The 17656-nt window shown below is 39.8% G+C and overlaps 1 protein-coding gene across 2 annotated transcripts in view; it reads right to left on the reverse strand.

The window, feature by feature from the left end:
* NMS (neuromedin S) overlaps window positions 1-8336 on the reverse strand; it is a 23678-nt gene extending 15342 nt beyond the window's left edge. Inside the window, exons 1-6 of one of the 2 annotated variants that reach the window (XM_019666481.1) lie at window positions 8257-8336; window positions 6106-6161; window positions 5765-5803; window positions 2107-2130; window positions 1958-2011; window positions 531-605 (exon numbers count right to left, since the gene is read on the reverse strand). In XM_019666481.1, coding sequence (XP_019522026.1) covers window positions 531-605; window positions 1958-2011; window positions 2107-2130; window positions 5765-5803; window positions 6106-6161; window positions 8257-8329 — 321 coding nt within the window. In that variant the 5' untranslated portion in view covers window positions 8330-8336. The remainder of the gene's footprint in view (window positions 1-530; window positions 606-1957; window positions 2012-2106; window positions 2131-5764; window positions 5804-6105; window positions 6162-8256) is intronic. The other variant, XM_019666482.1, reaches the window with a different exon arrangement.
* Between the last annotated feature and the right edge of the window lie 9320 nt (window positions 8337-17656).

The following is a 17656-nucleotide window of genomic DNA, read 5'->3' on the forward strand; positions in this document are numbered from 1 at the left end:
CTCTCTCTCTCTCTCTCTCTCTCTCTCTCTCTCTCTCTCTCTCTCTCTCTCTCTCTTTCTTTCTTTCTTTCTTTCTTCCATGCAACAAAACCTTGATTACGATTCTGAACAGGTTCAGCTACTAATGAAACTGGCAATTTTTAAACTTAATTTTTTTTTAAAGAAACAAAGCTCTGAGATATGGACAGAAGCAATGGGAAGTAAATATGTCACCAAGGCAAATGTTCACATCAAGAGGAAGAGGAAGGGACAGTGAAAGTGAGAAATCAACACAAAAACTAAAACATGAGGATGAAGCGCTCAGAGGAGGAGAGAACGGAAACATGCTGAGCCAGAGTATAAGGAAGGGTCCAGGGAGGAGACTGAGGCCCGAGGTGAAGGAAGTGGTGCAAGGTCAAAGGGCCTTCCCGAGGTGGAGACTTAAGATTCCAGGAGAGGATGCAAGTGAGCCCCAAGGCAAGGACACGCATTTACCCAGTTAAATTAACTTTTAGTGACATGAAAACTCGGTGGAAGAAAAAAGCACATACACGCTGTAGAAATCTTTTCATCCTTCCATTGGCAAGCTTGGTGGCCAGACGCATTAAAGGGTGCACAGGAGGAAACTGCAACAAAGAGGGGCTATGAGGGTGAGACTGAACACTGGGACACCGGGACATAGCCCAGGGTTATGTGCATCCTTTCCAATCACGCCTTTACAAATGGGTTTAATTTCCAGAGCAAAATCCATTTCCCAGCCTAAGCTTGACATTTTATGTTTTCAATAAAGAATCGTCTGCCTTGATAGCAGGTTTCCACCCCCACATATCACTTAAATATATTCCCTTAGGATAAATCAGACTTTTGTCCGCATTTACCCCGTTCATTCCGTCCTTCTGGTGTGGAGTTGTCCCTAAGAAGCATCTCCACCAGATCCTATCTTGCTCCCCAGGTGCGCTCTCCTAATCCAAGGGACCAGCTGGAAGGGCAGCATCCCTAACCCTCTCTCCTGGATGTATTTGATTTTCCTGTACTTCTTGTCTGTGACTGCCCACACACACTCAGGCATACACACCTGGCTCTTATCTAGTCTTGTGAGTTCTCCCTGAGTAGTGTGGCTCACAATACAAGGTAATTTGTGTCACAGACCATGTTTATCTTCCCTCCCCACCATTATCATTTCTCCCTTTGCCCTTCTTAATAATATCCCACATTACTGGATTCCCCATTCCTGAACCTGTACTACTGATGAGGCTTTACCTCTTAGGGAAAAATAAACAAAAAAACCCACTTTGTCAGGTATTTGTCTCTTAAGGGTCTTCTTGAAGACTTGGAAAGCCTTGATTATAAAAATAAGTGACTTTCTAATGGTAAAATTTCAGTTGCTGTGACAGGGCACCTGAATTAATTTTATTCTATGATCTTCCTAATATTCCTCAAATCATACCCTGCAGAAATTCACCTACACAACCTGCTCCTGAGGGTAACTCAAGTTTATACTAAGAAAGTTAGAGGTGATGCTTATTATTCGCCTGGCACACACGCCCGTGATGGTTATGGAAGGTGCACATCCATGGATCACTACTGGAGATAAGGTACTTTACACTTCACAAAGCACTTTCCAAATTTAAAAGAAAAACAGAAGGTTATATGGAACCTCATAAATAGACTTCGGTATTCGCTGGGGGTCTTCTCATACATCTGTTTGAGTGCATAATAACGTTATTTCTTACTTATTTTTCCTTTTCCATAATTTATTCTCTAACTTTTTAGACCTGTCAGCCTCCCCCACCCACACTCTAGGAGGGAGGCACATACTCCCTGCAGCCCTGGAAAGAGGCACCTAGAAAGCTATTGAACAGAGAGTGTCTGAGGCCCCCTGCTTTTCTTCTGATCTGTGCATATTAATTAGAAAGGGAGAAAAGGCATGCAGAGGAAAAGGACTTTTACAGAAAGATGATTATGGTGCAATACTGACCCCAATTTTAACTGGAAATGTTGGCTCCTGAGTTCGGGAGTAGTGAAATAAAAACTGAATAAGAGAACAAAAGTTGATGTTAGTATTGAGTGTCACTTGTTATAAAGTGGCAGTTTCATGTCCTTGCTATGGGGCTGGGCAGTACTCACCCTTTTGTATATATCTTGCTTATCCTGGAAAGAGAATTGGTAGGGTGAGTGACATGGAATTTTACTGGGGCGGGCAACTGACAAGGTTTTTAGTATACGTTGCACCATAGACCTTATTGGATTTACCTGAATATTATGAAATAAATTGGCAAGCTAAAAAGACATTCATTACACAGACTTAATAAGACTATATAGTTGATGCTGGATCTTACAAAATAAAAAGGTCCCAGCAATACATCATTATTTTAAAACTTAATCTCATTTTACCTTTTCAATCTTTGGGGGGAAAGCATACCCTATGATGCATAGAAGTAATACCCTATTCAATTCCCAGATAACCATCTAAGGGTTGGGATAAAGTAATGATTGCAATTTTTTTATTTGCTGCAGGGTGTGCCCTAGAATTCAGCTTTTAAAAAAAATGGTTGGTTCAGATTGACCTTTTTCCCTAAAACTTCTTTCCTCAAAGCTTTCTCCATGAGCCTTCAGTCTTCTTGCAGAAAGCACAGCTTTTCATATCTAAGTCCTTGTTAGAGCACCACCTTGCCCCTGTCTGCCCAGGAAAAGCTGTGTAGGCAGCATACTGTACCCAGGGATGCTGTGAGGAAGGCATCTTACCAAACAATAGCACAGAGTTCCATGTCTGAATTTTCTAAAACTGCTAGAGATGATCACTGGGAATGATTTTTAAATACGTTGATCTGGCTGTTATTGATCTTCATATCTCTTTCACATTTAAATATGCTCAATCAGCTCAAACTTCAATTAAGACAGAAATGAAGGTTTTTAATAACACTTCTAATTTTGTTGCGGTGAATACATCTTCCTACAAACTTTGTGGAGAGCTTTTGCAGTGGAACCGGCTGATAGGTATGTTTCTGTCTTCTCTCTCTCTCTCTCTCTCTCTCTCTCTCACACACGTGCATGCATACACATGCATATGGGGACAGACACACCTATAATTATCCAATAGCAGACATTCTGTGAAAATTCGCTCTATTGCCTTATAATTACCATTTCTCAAATGTACTATTTACTACTTTTTACAGCTCCTGGTCTTCTTGTCAGCATATCTCTATCTCTCTCTCTCTCTCTCTTCCCCCCTCTCTCTCTCTGTGTGTGTGTGTGTGTGTGTGTGTGTGTGTTCTGAAAACTTACTGGGGGCAAACAATTGTTTGTTTTGATACCACATTCATCAACTTTACACCATTACTTTTCAGGCCAAAAAATAAAAAGAACTATAAAGATGTTTTTCCAGTTACTAATCACCACTGTCAACATTTTATATGCACCTTCCTTGCTGTATTTTTTTCTTTTTAGAGAAAAATCATGTTAAAATTTGCTTATCCATCTTCTTATCATTTCCCTAACTAGGATATAAGTTTCATGAGAGCAGGCACTTTTGTCTGTTTTGATTACTACTGTATCCCCAGCACCGGGCACATGGCATGCTTTTGATAAATATCTTTTTTGAACAGATGAATAGGAGGGCTGTGTTCACAAGAATCTGTTGCCCTTTTTTCCATAAAAACTTCTCATCCAGAGCAGTTACCAGAAACACAAAACATGAAGTTTTGTTTTGTTTTAATTCTTTCAATAATTTTATTTTGTGCAGACACACAAAAAAAATACAAGTTTTAGATTTAAGGACTTCAGTCCTCCCCCCCCTCCCCCCGAACATGCAAGAACACTGTCAATGAGGGAGATCTTGTATATCCCAGCTGCCAAAAATGGCATTTAATAATAGACAGAGTTTGGCAGAAAAGGCAGACAGTACCAATAAATAAACATTCAATTAAAATTATGAGAAAACTTAAGAGCTGTAGCTCGCTATACCCTTTCCTCTGAAAAACAATAATCATCATAATAGTAATAATAGCAGCCATTTATTGAGCTTTACTACGTACGTTCCAGGTACTGTGCTAAGGGCTTAAAATGGATCATGACATTTAATCCTCATAAAGTCCAAAGAGTACTATTGTTAACTCAATTTCCAGAAGAAAATGGAAGCTTAGGAAGGATCTTTTCTAAGACCTCAGAGGTAGGAAGTCGAAAACATGAAAAGTTTTGCAGGTGTCATTATGACATTGCAGAATGTAATGCTTTCTGAGCGGCCTCAAGATAAGAGTTCCCTGGAGATCCAGACCTGGACTCTTCTGGACACCACAACTGGAAGAGGACTTAGCGCCCAGGTAACTCATCTAAACATTGGATAGTCGAGGAAACCAAAGCCCCAGGAGAGGAAGTGACAGGCCAGAGGTTACACTTCAAGGCAGAAGAGCCCAATCTCTCTATTAATACCTTTAAAATATTGGCAGTTTTGTTCATGAGCAATGCTTTGCTATCCTGCAATTGGAAACAATGAACAGGGTCAGCTTTGGGAAAATGGAGACAGTGGAAGGAAATTCATTCCAAGTGGGCCTTTGCTCATGGGGAACCCCACAACACAATGTGCTACTGCAGGTAGCACATGTGACAGACAGCCACACTTCCACTTCCTCTGCTTATGCAGGGGACACCTTTACAGCCTTCACCTGAGGGATAGGGAAACCCCTTCGGTGTGAGATGGAGAGCTCTGAGTTCACGCCCTGGATTTTTGCTCTGGGTACCAAGGTTGTAAAGATTAGTTCTAAGGATGAGAGATGACAACTGTCTTCAAACATATACGTAATGGTAAACTGAAAATACAAAGAAATTGGCATGAAGTTTAAGAGAGAAACTGATGTTTGAGTCTTGAAGAATGAAAATTAGTTGCATTGAGAGATAATGGTGACAGCTAGCACCTAAGTGCTGTCACTTTCCATGTTCTAGGCCCTGGTTGGAAACACTTTACAAATATCAAAACAATTAACCCTCACAATAATATTGTCAGGTTAGTATGACTATTACTTTCATATCACATATGGGGAAACTGAGACACAGAGCAGTTAAGAAACTAGCTAAGGTTAAGTAAATGCAGGTTTTGAACCCAGGTAGTTTTGTTTTAGAGTATGGGCTGTTAACCACAGCCAACAAAGGAGGTAAAGGCATTTTTGGTTAAGGAAAAGCCTGTGCAAAGACATAAGGGCCTGGTACATGTGGGGAATAGTGAGAAGTTCAACATGGCTGGAGCATGGTGTGCCGTGGGCTGGGGGAGGTGAAGGAAGAGGAGATGTGGCCAAAGATGAAAACACACAGTCTACGCTAAGAATCACGGACTCGCCTTTGATACCACCCTCTACTGAATCAACATTTACTTTGTATCCATTGGAATATTTATGTTGTGGTTAATATAGTTATTGTCAGATCCTTTACATAAGATCTATTGTTTTGGAGAACTGCTATATCATCATATATCAATTTGTAATATGTTATGAAATATCATAACATATACAATTAACGTTATTAGACATGCATATGTAATTATGATAATTGTAAGAATGCAGATGAACTATAAATATTTTACAGTAATTTATATTTAAGAGATTCACTTGTTATTGCCTAAAACTATATTCTTACACACACATAAGCACGTGCACTCACACACACACACACACACACACACACAAATTCTCCTGTAGGTAGCAAAATAGTGTGATTATTACAGAGATCAATTATGACATAAACATCTGCACTGCTATAACTAAAATAATTATCATAGGTATATATATGTTTTTACCTTAGGTTGCCTGGAAAGAGTTGCCCAATTTGCCAGCCACTAAAAAAAAAAAAAAAGAATGAATTAAAGATAAGTACAAATCCCTTAGTCAATAGAATTCTATCACAACACATATAACTCTAAAATTGTCCCATTTATGAACCTGGCATTATCTTCTCACACACTGGCAGCGAATTTCAACACAACTCTCAGAATGCCTTAAATGAGGCCATAAAAATGACAACAGTGAGTCCTGCGGCAGCCAAGAATCTGATCTTAAAATAGTTTTAAGTGAACATTATCCACATGGTATTTTCAAGGCCAAGACTAAATAAAAACCTCACATTCTGAACAACAGTTACCTCATGCTGCACAATATCCAAGCCATCTGGAGAATCAGCTAAAGGTCGAGGAAATCCTATTGTGAGAAATCATAAAAATATCAATTAGGAGAAAAGAGGTCACAGCATTAACTGTTAAATCCTTACCATGAAAAACATACAGAGATTCTATAAATACATTGTGGTTAAAACAAGATTGACAAAGAAAACATACTCTACCTACCACTAGCAAATCTGAGATTCGTATCAAAATTAGTTAAAAATAGCATTTTTTTTTTACCAGGAGTTAACGGTATAAGAGTGAGCAAGTAAAAAAAAAAAAAAGGGCAAAAATGCCTAGGCAACAACTTAATTTGTAAATCGACGGAATTTATAAGGATGGAATATCAGGAAATGGTATCAACTAGTATATGATTGTCAGGATCACTCTTGAGACGTTTAAGAAATATGGACACCTGTCTCTCTTCTTCATCAAACTCTTCATGGGTAGAGTGAGGAAGGTTGCTTCCACCATGCAGATGGACCCTGTGCCAGTCAACCTTTATCAGACCCAAATGAAGCCTTCATTCCATTTCATGAGATAAACAATTGGAGGAATAACTAATATTGCAATTGAAATAATAAACTGGATAGGTAAAAATTAACCAGATGAAATTAAATGGGGTAAATATAAAACCCTGAACTTAGTCTTATTTTGTGTAAGCCCAAAGAACAGAACTAGAGCTAATGGTTAGAAGTTACATGTGATCAGATTTTGGCTTAGTGTAAAAAAGTTTTTGATGATTGATGCCATTCAAAAATGCTAATTAGTTCCAGCCAATCCTATAAGGATTTATTAAAAGGTTCTGAGTTAACAGTACAATGATAAAGACCATAGGGACCCTACCCTCAGGGAACACAGAGTCAAATAGATGAGGGAGGTGGATATAAATATATAGATAGATAAATAAAAGGTAATAACAAATTTACAAAAGTTTAATATTAGCAAGAGTCTATTGGAGCCCAAAGGAGGCAGCTACTGGCTGTCTTAGGCTGGTAGTGAGTTGAGTGTCACTGAAAGCAATCAAACAGGAAAGTCCTAGAGGCTATCCCTGCTCTTTAAGAGAGGTTAACCAAATGACTTCCACAGTTCCTTGTAGTGCCTAGGTTTTGTGATTACACTACAGGACATGGCAAAAAACCATACTGTTTGAAATATGTTTTCTGTTTGAATATCTTTTTTTTTAATTAAAGTTTATTGGGGTGACAATGGTTAGTAAAGTTACATAGGTTTCAGGTGTACAATTCTGTATTACATCATCTATATATCACATTGTGTGTTCACCACCCAGAGTCAGTTCTCCTTCCATCACCATATATTTGATCCTGTTTACCCTCATCTACCACTTCCTCCCCCCTTGTTTGAATATCTTTTCAAAGATTTTCTACTCCCCCAAATCAAAATTCTAATAGAAAAATCTAAAAATTTGAAATCGTTTGTGTTTCCAACCATAGCTGTTCTGCCACCACATCCTTCCCCAAATCAAATGGAGAGTTACCTGGAGATGGGTAATGGATTCAGACTACTGACTCTACATCCCACCTCTGGTTCCCTACAAACGCCCTGTTCTCAGAAGTTGATGAAGCAACGCCAGCGTTTGGTCAGCACCTAGGACAGCGCACCCACCCAGGAAGCCATGGGGTCTTCACTGGGCTCTCTGGGATCCTGCTTCCTGGGAGCCCACAAAGAGGCTATGAAAAGATTCCTTTTTCCTGTGCGCACGCCTATCTCGCCCCTCCCCAACTGCCCTCGATCCCCAGTCCCTGGGACTGTAAACTTGATTCTAGCGTCTTTTGTTCTGTCTCTTCAGAATTCTGGGGGCACAAATAGCTAAGAAGTTGGGATTTCCCCAACTCCTGTCCCTCACAGTTTCAGCGGCATGTCCTCAGAAAAGCCCTGGGGCAGGAGTTGTTTAAAGATAGTTCCACAGGGGAAAGTTTCTTCTACTAAAACACTGCAGCATCTAGTTCTGTCCACCCTCTCTGAAAGGTTAGAGACAAATGAGAAGCCAGAAATTGAAAGGGTGGAAATGGGGGTATGTCGGGGGACAAAGTTTGCCTCCCTCCAGAACTGCCCTAAGGGATCAAAGTCTGTCTCAGTCTTTCTGGGGTCTGATGAAGGAGTCCCCTTACCTGAGGAGGGGATCTGTAGTAGGCAGAAGCAATAGATAGCCAAAATGGAAGGGAATTGGGGAAGACGTCTCATCTTCAAAGTCCAGTTTCTCCTTGCTTGCAGCAGATGTGTGCTGCTAGTTGAGCATTTCCTGAAGTTCTATGGGCAGAGGCAACCCTCTGACCTGCATCTGATAAGCCCAGTAAAGAAGGTGTCTTTATTTGCAATGCCCTGGAGCCCACTGGCTGAGCACCAATCAGCTTTGCACAGGAGGACCCAGCTTTCTCATAAATGTCATGCTGGGCCCTTATTTGTGGACTAATATCCTCCTGGTGCAGGCATTGTAGAGAGTCATCTTTTTCAACCCGGTAATAAAAATAAAAAATGGAGAGTCATAATTGTTATTCTATAGTAGTTTGAGAAACATTTCTGACTCAAGAAAGGCTTTTCTCTTTTTTCTACTCAAAGAACTGGACATAAATCTATAAACTCTTGAATGATGGAGGTGTTTTTCTAAAGAAACTGTTTATTTTCTACCATTAACAAAGGATGTTTTGTAGTCTTTTGTGCATCTGAGAAGAACAAAATTTGGAATCCTGGATGTAACATCACAAAAAACTCAAAAGGTCAATTAGGGTTCTTGAAAAATATATATCTGTATCTATATCTATCTATCTATCTATCTAGATATATACACCATAGTTGGAAATAAGACTCCTTAAGGCTTCTCCAGACTCATTTATATGAACAAGTTAAATATGTCCAGTTAAATCAGTATTCAAGAAAATGTGACAATATTTAATAATAATAATAATAATAATAATAATGATGATACTCCATCTACTAAGTTTTTATTTGTTTTAGACATTTCACATAGGTTATTTCATATAATTCTCACAGAAAACCCATAAGCAATGTATTATTATCTTAATTTTATGAATGGGGAAATTGAGGTTGGGAAAGATGAAGGAATTTGACCAAGGTCACCAAGCCACCAAGGATACAGATCAGGAATAGGGTATCTGAGCCCAGTCATGTCTTTAAGAGGGTGCGATTACAGTTGATAAGTTAATTTCTCTACAAAGAGCCTCCCTGAGATTGGATATGGGATAGAAAGGAGAAAGAATAAAGTTTGCTATTTCTTGCAAAAGAGGAAGTATATATGGCATATATGAAATAAATATCTTCCATGTTGTTTCATTATGCATCTTTAATTTTTGCTCTTTTAAGGACAGGAGGTAACTAACAACTGTTGAATGCTTGCAATGTGCCTAAAACATGTGAATACTTTACTTAAGTCATATTATATAATTTTTAAATGAACTTTTTAAGAATAATTTTGGGTGGGAGCTGCTCAAAATAGACTGCTTATGACTTAAAATATAGTATTGTGCCATTTCTAGTTCATAACAGACTGGGAATCATGAACTAATCTATAGTCATAATATTTTGCCTACTTTGAACCAGCAAGAAATAGAGATTTCCATTTATTATAGGGTTTATCACTTTGGTTCAAGGAGAATAACCCATGGTCTTTAAACACCAGGCAGAGATTACGTCTTTTGTATTAAAATATACTCACTGCCTAAAAGCAAGTCTTTACTGAATGAAAGAAGAAAATGAATAAATGCTTTTTGAACATAAACCACTTATTTATATGGTATTAAGCACAACTATTTGTGGACATTTTAGACACACAACACATACCTAACAACAAGGTTTGTGGCAGTTCTACTAAGTGTCAATCAGCAAGTACTATTTGAACATAGGGTCTGTGTTGTGTCTGCCAGTGAACTAGGTGCACTATATGCAAACATACCTTTTTCAAATAAACCTTTGTGAGAACTCTGATTTGTACCAAACTTATTTTATGTTTCCTTTGCATATTTTGCCTTATTTCTCACATATTCAGGATAAAATAATAAAAATGTTATTTTTTCATGCTAATTCAGAAATGGGAAAAGGGAAAAAAAAAAGAAAGTAATCTGCATTCAACAACCTTGTTATAGACTAAATTGTGCCCCCCACCCCAATTCACACGCGGTAGCCCTGCTCCTCACATGACTGTATTTGGAGATGGGGCCTTTAAAGAAGTAATTAAGGTTAAATGAGGCACAAAGATGGAGCCCTAATCCAATTGATTGGTGTCCTTATAAGAAAAGGAAGGCTTACCAAGTTCCCTCCCTCTCCATGATTGCACAGAGAAAAGGCTAGAAGACACAGCAAGAAGGCGCTGCCTACAAGCTAAGAAGAGAGGGCTCACCAGAAACAATCTTGCTGGACCTGGATATTAGACTTCCAGACTCTAAACTATAAGAAAATAAATTTCTGTTATTTAGGCCATTCAGTCAGTGGTTTTTTGTTATGGTAGCTTGAGAAGACTAATACAAAGACAGGGATTTTTAGCCAATTCAAATAAAAAAAGTAAAATAATAAAATGAAAAGTAAAAGTTGGAAATGCTCATCGTTTCAAATGATATGATTATCTACCCAAAGAAATCAAAGGAATCAACTGGCTAATTAGTAGAATGCATAAGAGTTTACCAAAATGGCCAGAGTTAAAGAAAACTATTTTCATGAATAATTTTCTTAGACACAAGCAAAAATAAATTTTAAAATGAATTAGAAAATGTAAATAGCTTTAAAAACTATAAATTGTTGATAACTAAACCAAAGAATAAATGTGCAATATATTAAAAAACAACTACAAAATTTTACTGAAGGGCATAAAGGAATATGTGCATAAATGATAAAAGGATATCATGGTCTTTGACAAGATTCAATGTTAAAGATTCAACTGATGGCAAATTAACCTAAATAAAGTCAATGTAATTCTTATTAAATTTCCAAAACAACTTTTCATGAAATTTAAAAAGTGATTCTGGAATTCATTTGGGAGAGAAAATATTCAAGAATTGTCGACAAATTTTTGAAAAAGAAATGATACCTTGTCAATGTCAAAATGTACTATAAAGCAGTACTGTCATGTTGTAATAATCATTTTGTGATTGATCCAGTAACAGGCAAATACATCAGTGGAATGGAATAGAGAGTCCTGAGGCAAATCAGTTTAATATAAATATAGTATTTCAAATCAGTGCAAGTATGAACTTCTCGATAAATGGTGTCTAAGACAATTAGTTACCCATTTAGCAAAAAAAAAAATTCCCTATTTCACACTATAAATTAAAATAAATTCCAGAGGATTAATGAATTAAACACAACACACACACACACACACACACACACACACACACACACACGTAAATAAACTGCTGTATTGGGGGGGAATAAAGTATTGGAAAATTGCTATTGAGCAAAACTCAAAATAAGGAAGCCATTAAGGAAAAGATTGATACACTGGATTATATTTTTAAAATATCTGTATAAAAAAGATAACCAATATTAGCAGTGAAAAGACAGTAGGGTAAGTATCAGCAACTATTATAAATATGCTTATTATATAAAAAGAGAGAGAAAGAAAGAGAACAGGGAGGGAGAAAAGGAGGGAGGGAAAGAGGGAAGGAGAGAGGAAGGAAGGAGGGAAGGAAGGAAGGAAGGAAGGAAGGAAGGAAGGAAGGAAGGAAGGAAGGAGGCAGGCATCATAGAGGAAATATTAAACTGTGGAATACCCATAACATGAAAATTTATGCAACTCTTAAAAACAAGACGATAGATCTACATGTGTTGATAAGTCAAACTCTTTATAACACAATGAGTAAAGAAAAAAGTTATAAAACAACATAGCATATTGCTTTAGCATCAGTTTGCTTCTGATCATAACAAACCAGTCCAAAATTTAGTTGTTTAAAACAACCATTTATTTAGCTCAAAAATTTTCAGGTCAGTAATTTGGGCTGGGCTTAATTTGCCAGTTTTTATGGTTTGGGCTGGGATCAGCTGATCAGGTGGACTCACTCAGGCGTTTGTGTTCATCTGGTACATAGACCTACTGGGGTGTCTGGGACATTTGATCCATGTAGTCTCTCATTCTCCAGGTGACTCGCCCAGTCTTGTTCTCATGTTGGTTTCAGAGTTCTAAGACAGTGAGAGTAGAAGCTACAAAGGCCTTGCGTGCTACATTTGGAAGTAGCACAACATCACTTCTGCATTATGTTGGTCAAAGCAAGTCACAAGGTTAGCCAGATTCAAGGGTGGGGAAAATAAACTACATCTGTCAAGGAGAGGAGTGGAAAAGTGGTATGGCCAAGCTTGTAATCCACCAACCTCCGCCTACATACAAGTTTATTCCAAATAGCACATGTAACTCCATAAGAACCTATGCAGGTAAATGCAAAGAAAAAGGGTGGGATGCTACACACACACACACACACACACACAGCAGGGATTCCAGAGAAATGGGATTGTAAAAAGGTCATAAAAACCTTTTGCATATCTGTACATCTGAATACTTACATTGACTATTTATAAACTGCTTGTATAATTAAAACTAAAATTTAAAATGTAGTAAGCTCTGTACACTATTATTAGTATATGAATTAATATATTTAAAGACCTGATCTTACATATATGAAAGATCAACTCTTTTCTTTATTTCATTATGTTTATCTTTCCAAAGTGCTTTATTTGTTAGGCATTATTGAAAAGTTAGTGACCAGTGGATATGTCAGTGTCAAGCTGATTTAATGAGATATAATTTTTGAAAATAAATGAACTTACCATGTGGACTTCCTATACCATTTGCAACAGAAGCAAATGCCAGAGAATTACACTAAACATTCCTCCTCTTTCCCACATTAAATTAGCTTGCGCTCCACAAATGGCTGTTACAATAAAGCTCAGCAGGCTTTTAAAGAACTGAACTTGAATCTGTAGGGTGTAAGAAATGGAATTCCAAAATCTACTGTAAGTTTCTGTGTTCAAAGTATAACTTTCTGAGTTCCTGTGGCACCCAACCTTCTTCAAGAACCCTTTGGGTCTAAAGTAAATTAAGAGGCAGGTATGGGGATTAATGTTTGAGGGCTACTATCTATGTAGCAGGGTTTCATAAAAACAGTAACAGGTTTATGTCAGAGGCGGGCTGTCAAATCCCCAGAAAGCTGTTTGGTGACACAAAAGGCCAGCCACCCGCATCTGCTAACACTCTCCCCACTCACTTGAATACACTCTTTTCACTATTTAGCAGTGGCAGGGGATGAGAGAGCCGTGTGACCTCAGCAGAGCCAGCGTGTGCTAACAGATAAGACCCATGAGAGTCAGAGCTATGCCTTCACCTATTTTATACTTTCCTTTGTCAAGTCATACATCAGACAGCTGTACAAGTTACTTGTTCATTGGCCTTCAGCTCCATAAACACCTGTCCTTACTCCCCTCTGGTCACGGATTGCTGGAAACCTGCGAAATAAACTTTCTTCCCAGCTGGCTTCTGTTAATGGAACAGGAGTTTGGAAGGAGGAAAGGGAAGCCATTTTGTTTCGGCTTTGGGTGATGCATCCAGCAGAGGCAATGCTCAAGGGCTCTAACTCCAGCAGCACCATCTACACGTGACTTAATGCTCCCCGGTTCTGCAGTGTAGAGTGTGTGTGCTCCCAGCTTCCTGAAGAGAAGCAGAGATGGTAATTAAACGAGCAGCCCTAGTAGGCACCTCCTTCGTCTTAGTGGCCAAGGAACGTGGGCTCTGTGAACACCATTTTCCCTTATGCTCCTCAGGCCCTTGGGGTGGGTGGGTCTTTCTGCAGTTGCTAACCTCTGGGTCGTGTCACCTTCTACCTTTTCTCAACTCCAGCCTCCTTCCAGGACGATTTATTTACAGTTTTGTTGAGGTACACTATATGTATTTAAATTGTATCATTTGATAAATTTTAATGTAAGTATATCCTGTGATACCATCAGCACGATAAAAATGATGAACATACTCACTACCTCCAAAAGTTTCTCTTGCTCCCATGTAATCCCTCCCTCCCCTTCCTGACACTGATCTGCCTTCTGTCATTATTGCTTGCATTTTCTAGAATTTTATATAAATGGAATCAGACAGCATGTACACCTTTTTTTTTAAAAAAATGGAATTATTTACTCAGAAAAATTAAACTGATCCAAGTTGTTGCATGTTTGATTGAGTCATTCACTTTTATTGCTGAATAGTATTTAATTGTATGTATGTCCCAGTTTGTTTTTCCCTTCACCCCTTGATGGACTTCTGGTTTGCTCCATTTTGAGCTATTACAAATAAAGCTGCTATGACCATTTGTGTACAAGTCTTTTTATGGATATCTGCTTTCATTTCTCTTGGGTAAATACCTATGTTTGGAATGACTGGATCATAGGGTAGTTGTATGTCTAACTTTTTAAGAAACTGCCAAGTACCTTTCCACAGTGGTATTATTTTACATTCCCACCAGCAGTGCATAAGAATTCCAGCTGCTCAACACCCTTATCAACACTTGGTATGGTTAACATTTCTAATTTTAGCTATTCTACTCCTTCTAACTCTTTTTTTTAAGATTTTATTGGGGAGTTGGGGGGATGGGAACAGTGCTGGGAAATCGGGGAAGGGGAACAGACAAGTTGCTGTCCTTGTTCTTCAGTCTAGTTGTGGAGGATGTTGCTTCACTGGCCCATGTTGGTATTATCATTGCGCTCTTCCTGGGTGAGGCAGATCGGTCACTGGCCACTGGATGGCCACTCACAGCAGCTCTTGGCAGCTCACGCCGGCTGCCAGCCGCTCACGGTAGCTTATGGCAGCCCACTGCAGCTTCACTGCAGCCTATGTTGTTGCTGGCGACTTACGGCAGCCCAGCTCCAGGTCGAACTGTTGTTCACCATCTTAGCTGTAGAGGGCGCAGCATCACTGGCCCCAATATGGGATCTGAACCGGGGCCCTGCTGCTCAGAGCTGGCATCCCAAGCCAACTCTTAACCAATGCGCCACTCGGCCAGCCCCTTCCAACACTTTTGTAACCAATTCCCTAAATTAAAGTTCCCCTGTTTAGAATGCCTAGTGACTTCTTTTTTCCTAGTTGGATGCTACCCCAATATAAGAATTGAGCAATCCAACACTCAATACATATTAGACTCATAAATATATGACTTATTGAGAGAAAAGCTTTCAGGGCTATGAGAGGATAAAAATCAAGAATCATGTCTAGACAGTCAGTGACCATGATAAAATGAGACTATAAAAACTCTTATCTGAAGCTGAGAAATAGAGAAACATGAAAATAATTTCTAGCAAACACACAGAGGAAGGTTCAGAGGTATTGAATGGGACACATTTAAGGGTAAGAGAGAAGAGTAATCACTAGTGTTTGGGAATAGAGACTAAGTAATGGGAGAGTAGGTGCAAGAAAGAGTAAAAAGGAATGGCAATCAATAGAAAAGATAATGGCTTATATCATAGTTCTATGTAAGGACACACTTGAATGAGAAGTTTCATAGGGGCTGATTAAAATAACAGTTTAAAGGAAGGCAAGAAAACACAAACAGCTTGCACTAAAATCTGAACAGTCTGTCAACAAAGCACACACATTATAGAGAAGCAAAGGCTGTGAGCAGCCCACCTGCCCCAGGACAGGCTGAGCAGATGGGAACAGTGGATCTGGCAGTGATGACAGCACTGGCTCTAGGGGCTTCCCAGGCTGGTGCCTTCTGGATGGGTAACTGGGGTGGGTGGGTGAGATGAGTCTATTTTCTGTGAGCTGGCACATGGGTCCTTCTAGTCTTATGATTCAAGAGCTGGAGGAGAAGGAAGGCTGACCAGATTGGGAGAGAATGACTCCTCCTTGGGGTGTGTAATAAGCCTGAGATAGGGCCTCTTCCTCTCAGCCTTACCATCTATTGGTCAATGCCACTGCCTTGTCCATCTTAAGGAGTTTCCTATCTATGTATTCATGGCATTACCTACTACCTTTAACCCTCAGGAGGGTGGGGGCCTGTGTTTTCTGGTTCTATTGCTCCTCCACAGCACTCGGAATTATGACAGTGATTCATTCATTCATTTATCTACACATTTTATTGAGCTGCTACTATATGCCAGGCACCAGGGATAGGAAGATGAATGAGACATAAATCCCTGAGCTCAAGGAGGTCACAGTGTAGCAGGAAAGATGGCGCATTAGTAATTCCCCATGAGAGCGTGTGGGAAGTGCTGCAACAGGCATTCACTGCAGGGGGAGGAAGCAGGGAAGGCTCAGGCAGAACTGGCTTTGACAGGAAGTCTGAAGGACAAGTGGGAGTTTGCCAAGGAGAGCGGGCAGGGGAAGGGGAATAGCAATATGAAGGGTATGGAGGTGAGAAAGCATCAGATAAAAGTCTGCTGTTTCCAGAGACTGGGGACAGAAGCATGGCTGATAGCTGGAATGGGAGGAGAGAGAGCTTTGGCATCTTTTGGAAGGTTGTCAGGACAATGACAAAGATGTTAGGGGAAGCATACTCACAGAGAGAGTAGCAAAGGAGCGATGCTATTTTTACCAGCTTACTCTCCCTATCTGCAAACAGAGCTGCCCACCACCAGCTAGGTATCTTCGGATGGTAGAACTTGACCTTACGTCTGATGGGGAGCAAAGTGAAAGGGAGAGGAATATGCTGGTTAGAGATGGGCCAGCATGGAATGCTGTAATCGAAGAGCCTGATGCGCCAGTTTAGGAGTGAGGCGTGTACTGTGTAAGTATCAGGAAGTCATCAAGGTTCGGAACAGGGAGGCTGGGATCCACACCAGTTGTGGCTACAGAGAAAAGCTTAAAGGAGAAGTGAGACCTGAGGTGGGACATCTGTTCAGAGGCATCTGCAGCGAATAACAGTGAGGGCAGAAATGGAAAGGAGGGGGTTGACTCAGACATTTTAACTGGAGAACTGGCAGGAATTGGGGATGATTGTCTGGAGGAAGGACAGGAAGGAGCTGGAGAGGTCTCCAAGGGGTCAGGCCTGCAACGCAGAGCAGAATGGCTCAGTCTTGACTGAGACGGGGGTGCAGGTTTGGAAGGAAGGCAATGGGTTGATGTGACATGTTGGATACATGCCTGTGGGGGGTGCAAATGGAGTTGTCCAGAGTATGGCTGGAAACGAGTGCCTTATGCTTAAGAAAGGGGATTAGGTCATACATGTAGATTAACCATCAGGAGCATTTGTGGTGGCAAAAGTCACTGGAGAAGATGGAGTCACTGTGGGAGAATGAATGAAGGAACTCAAGACCAGCGACCTGGGGAATATCAGTGCTCAAGGGCAGGGGAGGAACAGAAGCCAGAAAGGGCCCCGAGAATCGAGTGGAGTTCGCAGTTAGCATAATTCTGTGAGATGCTGCATGGGTTTTGGGGAGCGATCTGAGGCTGGACGTGGAGAGTAGTTAGTGAAACACCCCCTGTAGAAAGAGATTTGATCATTAGCTTTGTGGGGACCATGCGTGATCATGGTTTGTAACTTCTGAGAGGACATGGGTCCCTCTGAGTAAATGAGAAAAGCTATG

Source organism: Hipposideros armiger, unplaced genomic scaffold, assembly GCF_001890085.2.
Source record: "Hipposideros armiger isolate ML-2016 unplaced genomic scaffold, ASM189008v1 scaffold_472, whole genome shotgun sequence".
In the NCBI taxonomy this organism is placed as follows: Eukaryota; Metazoa; Chordata; class Mammalia; order Chiroptera; family Hipposideridae; genus Hipposideros; species Hipposideros armiger.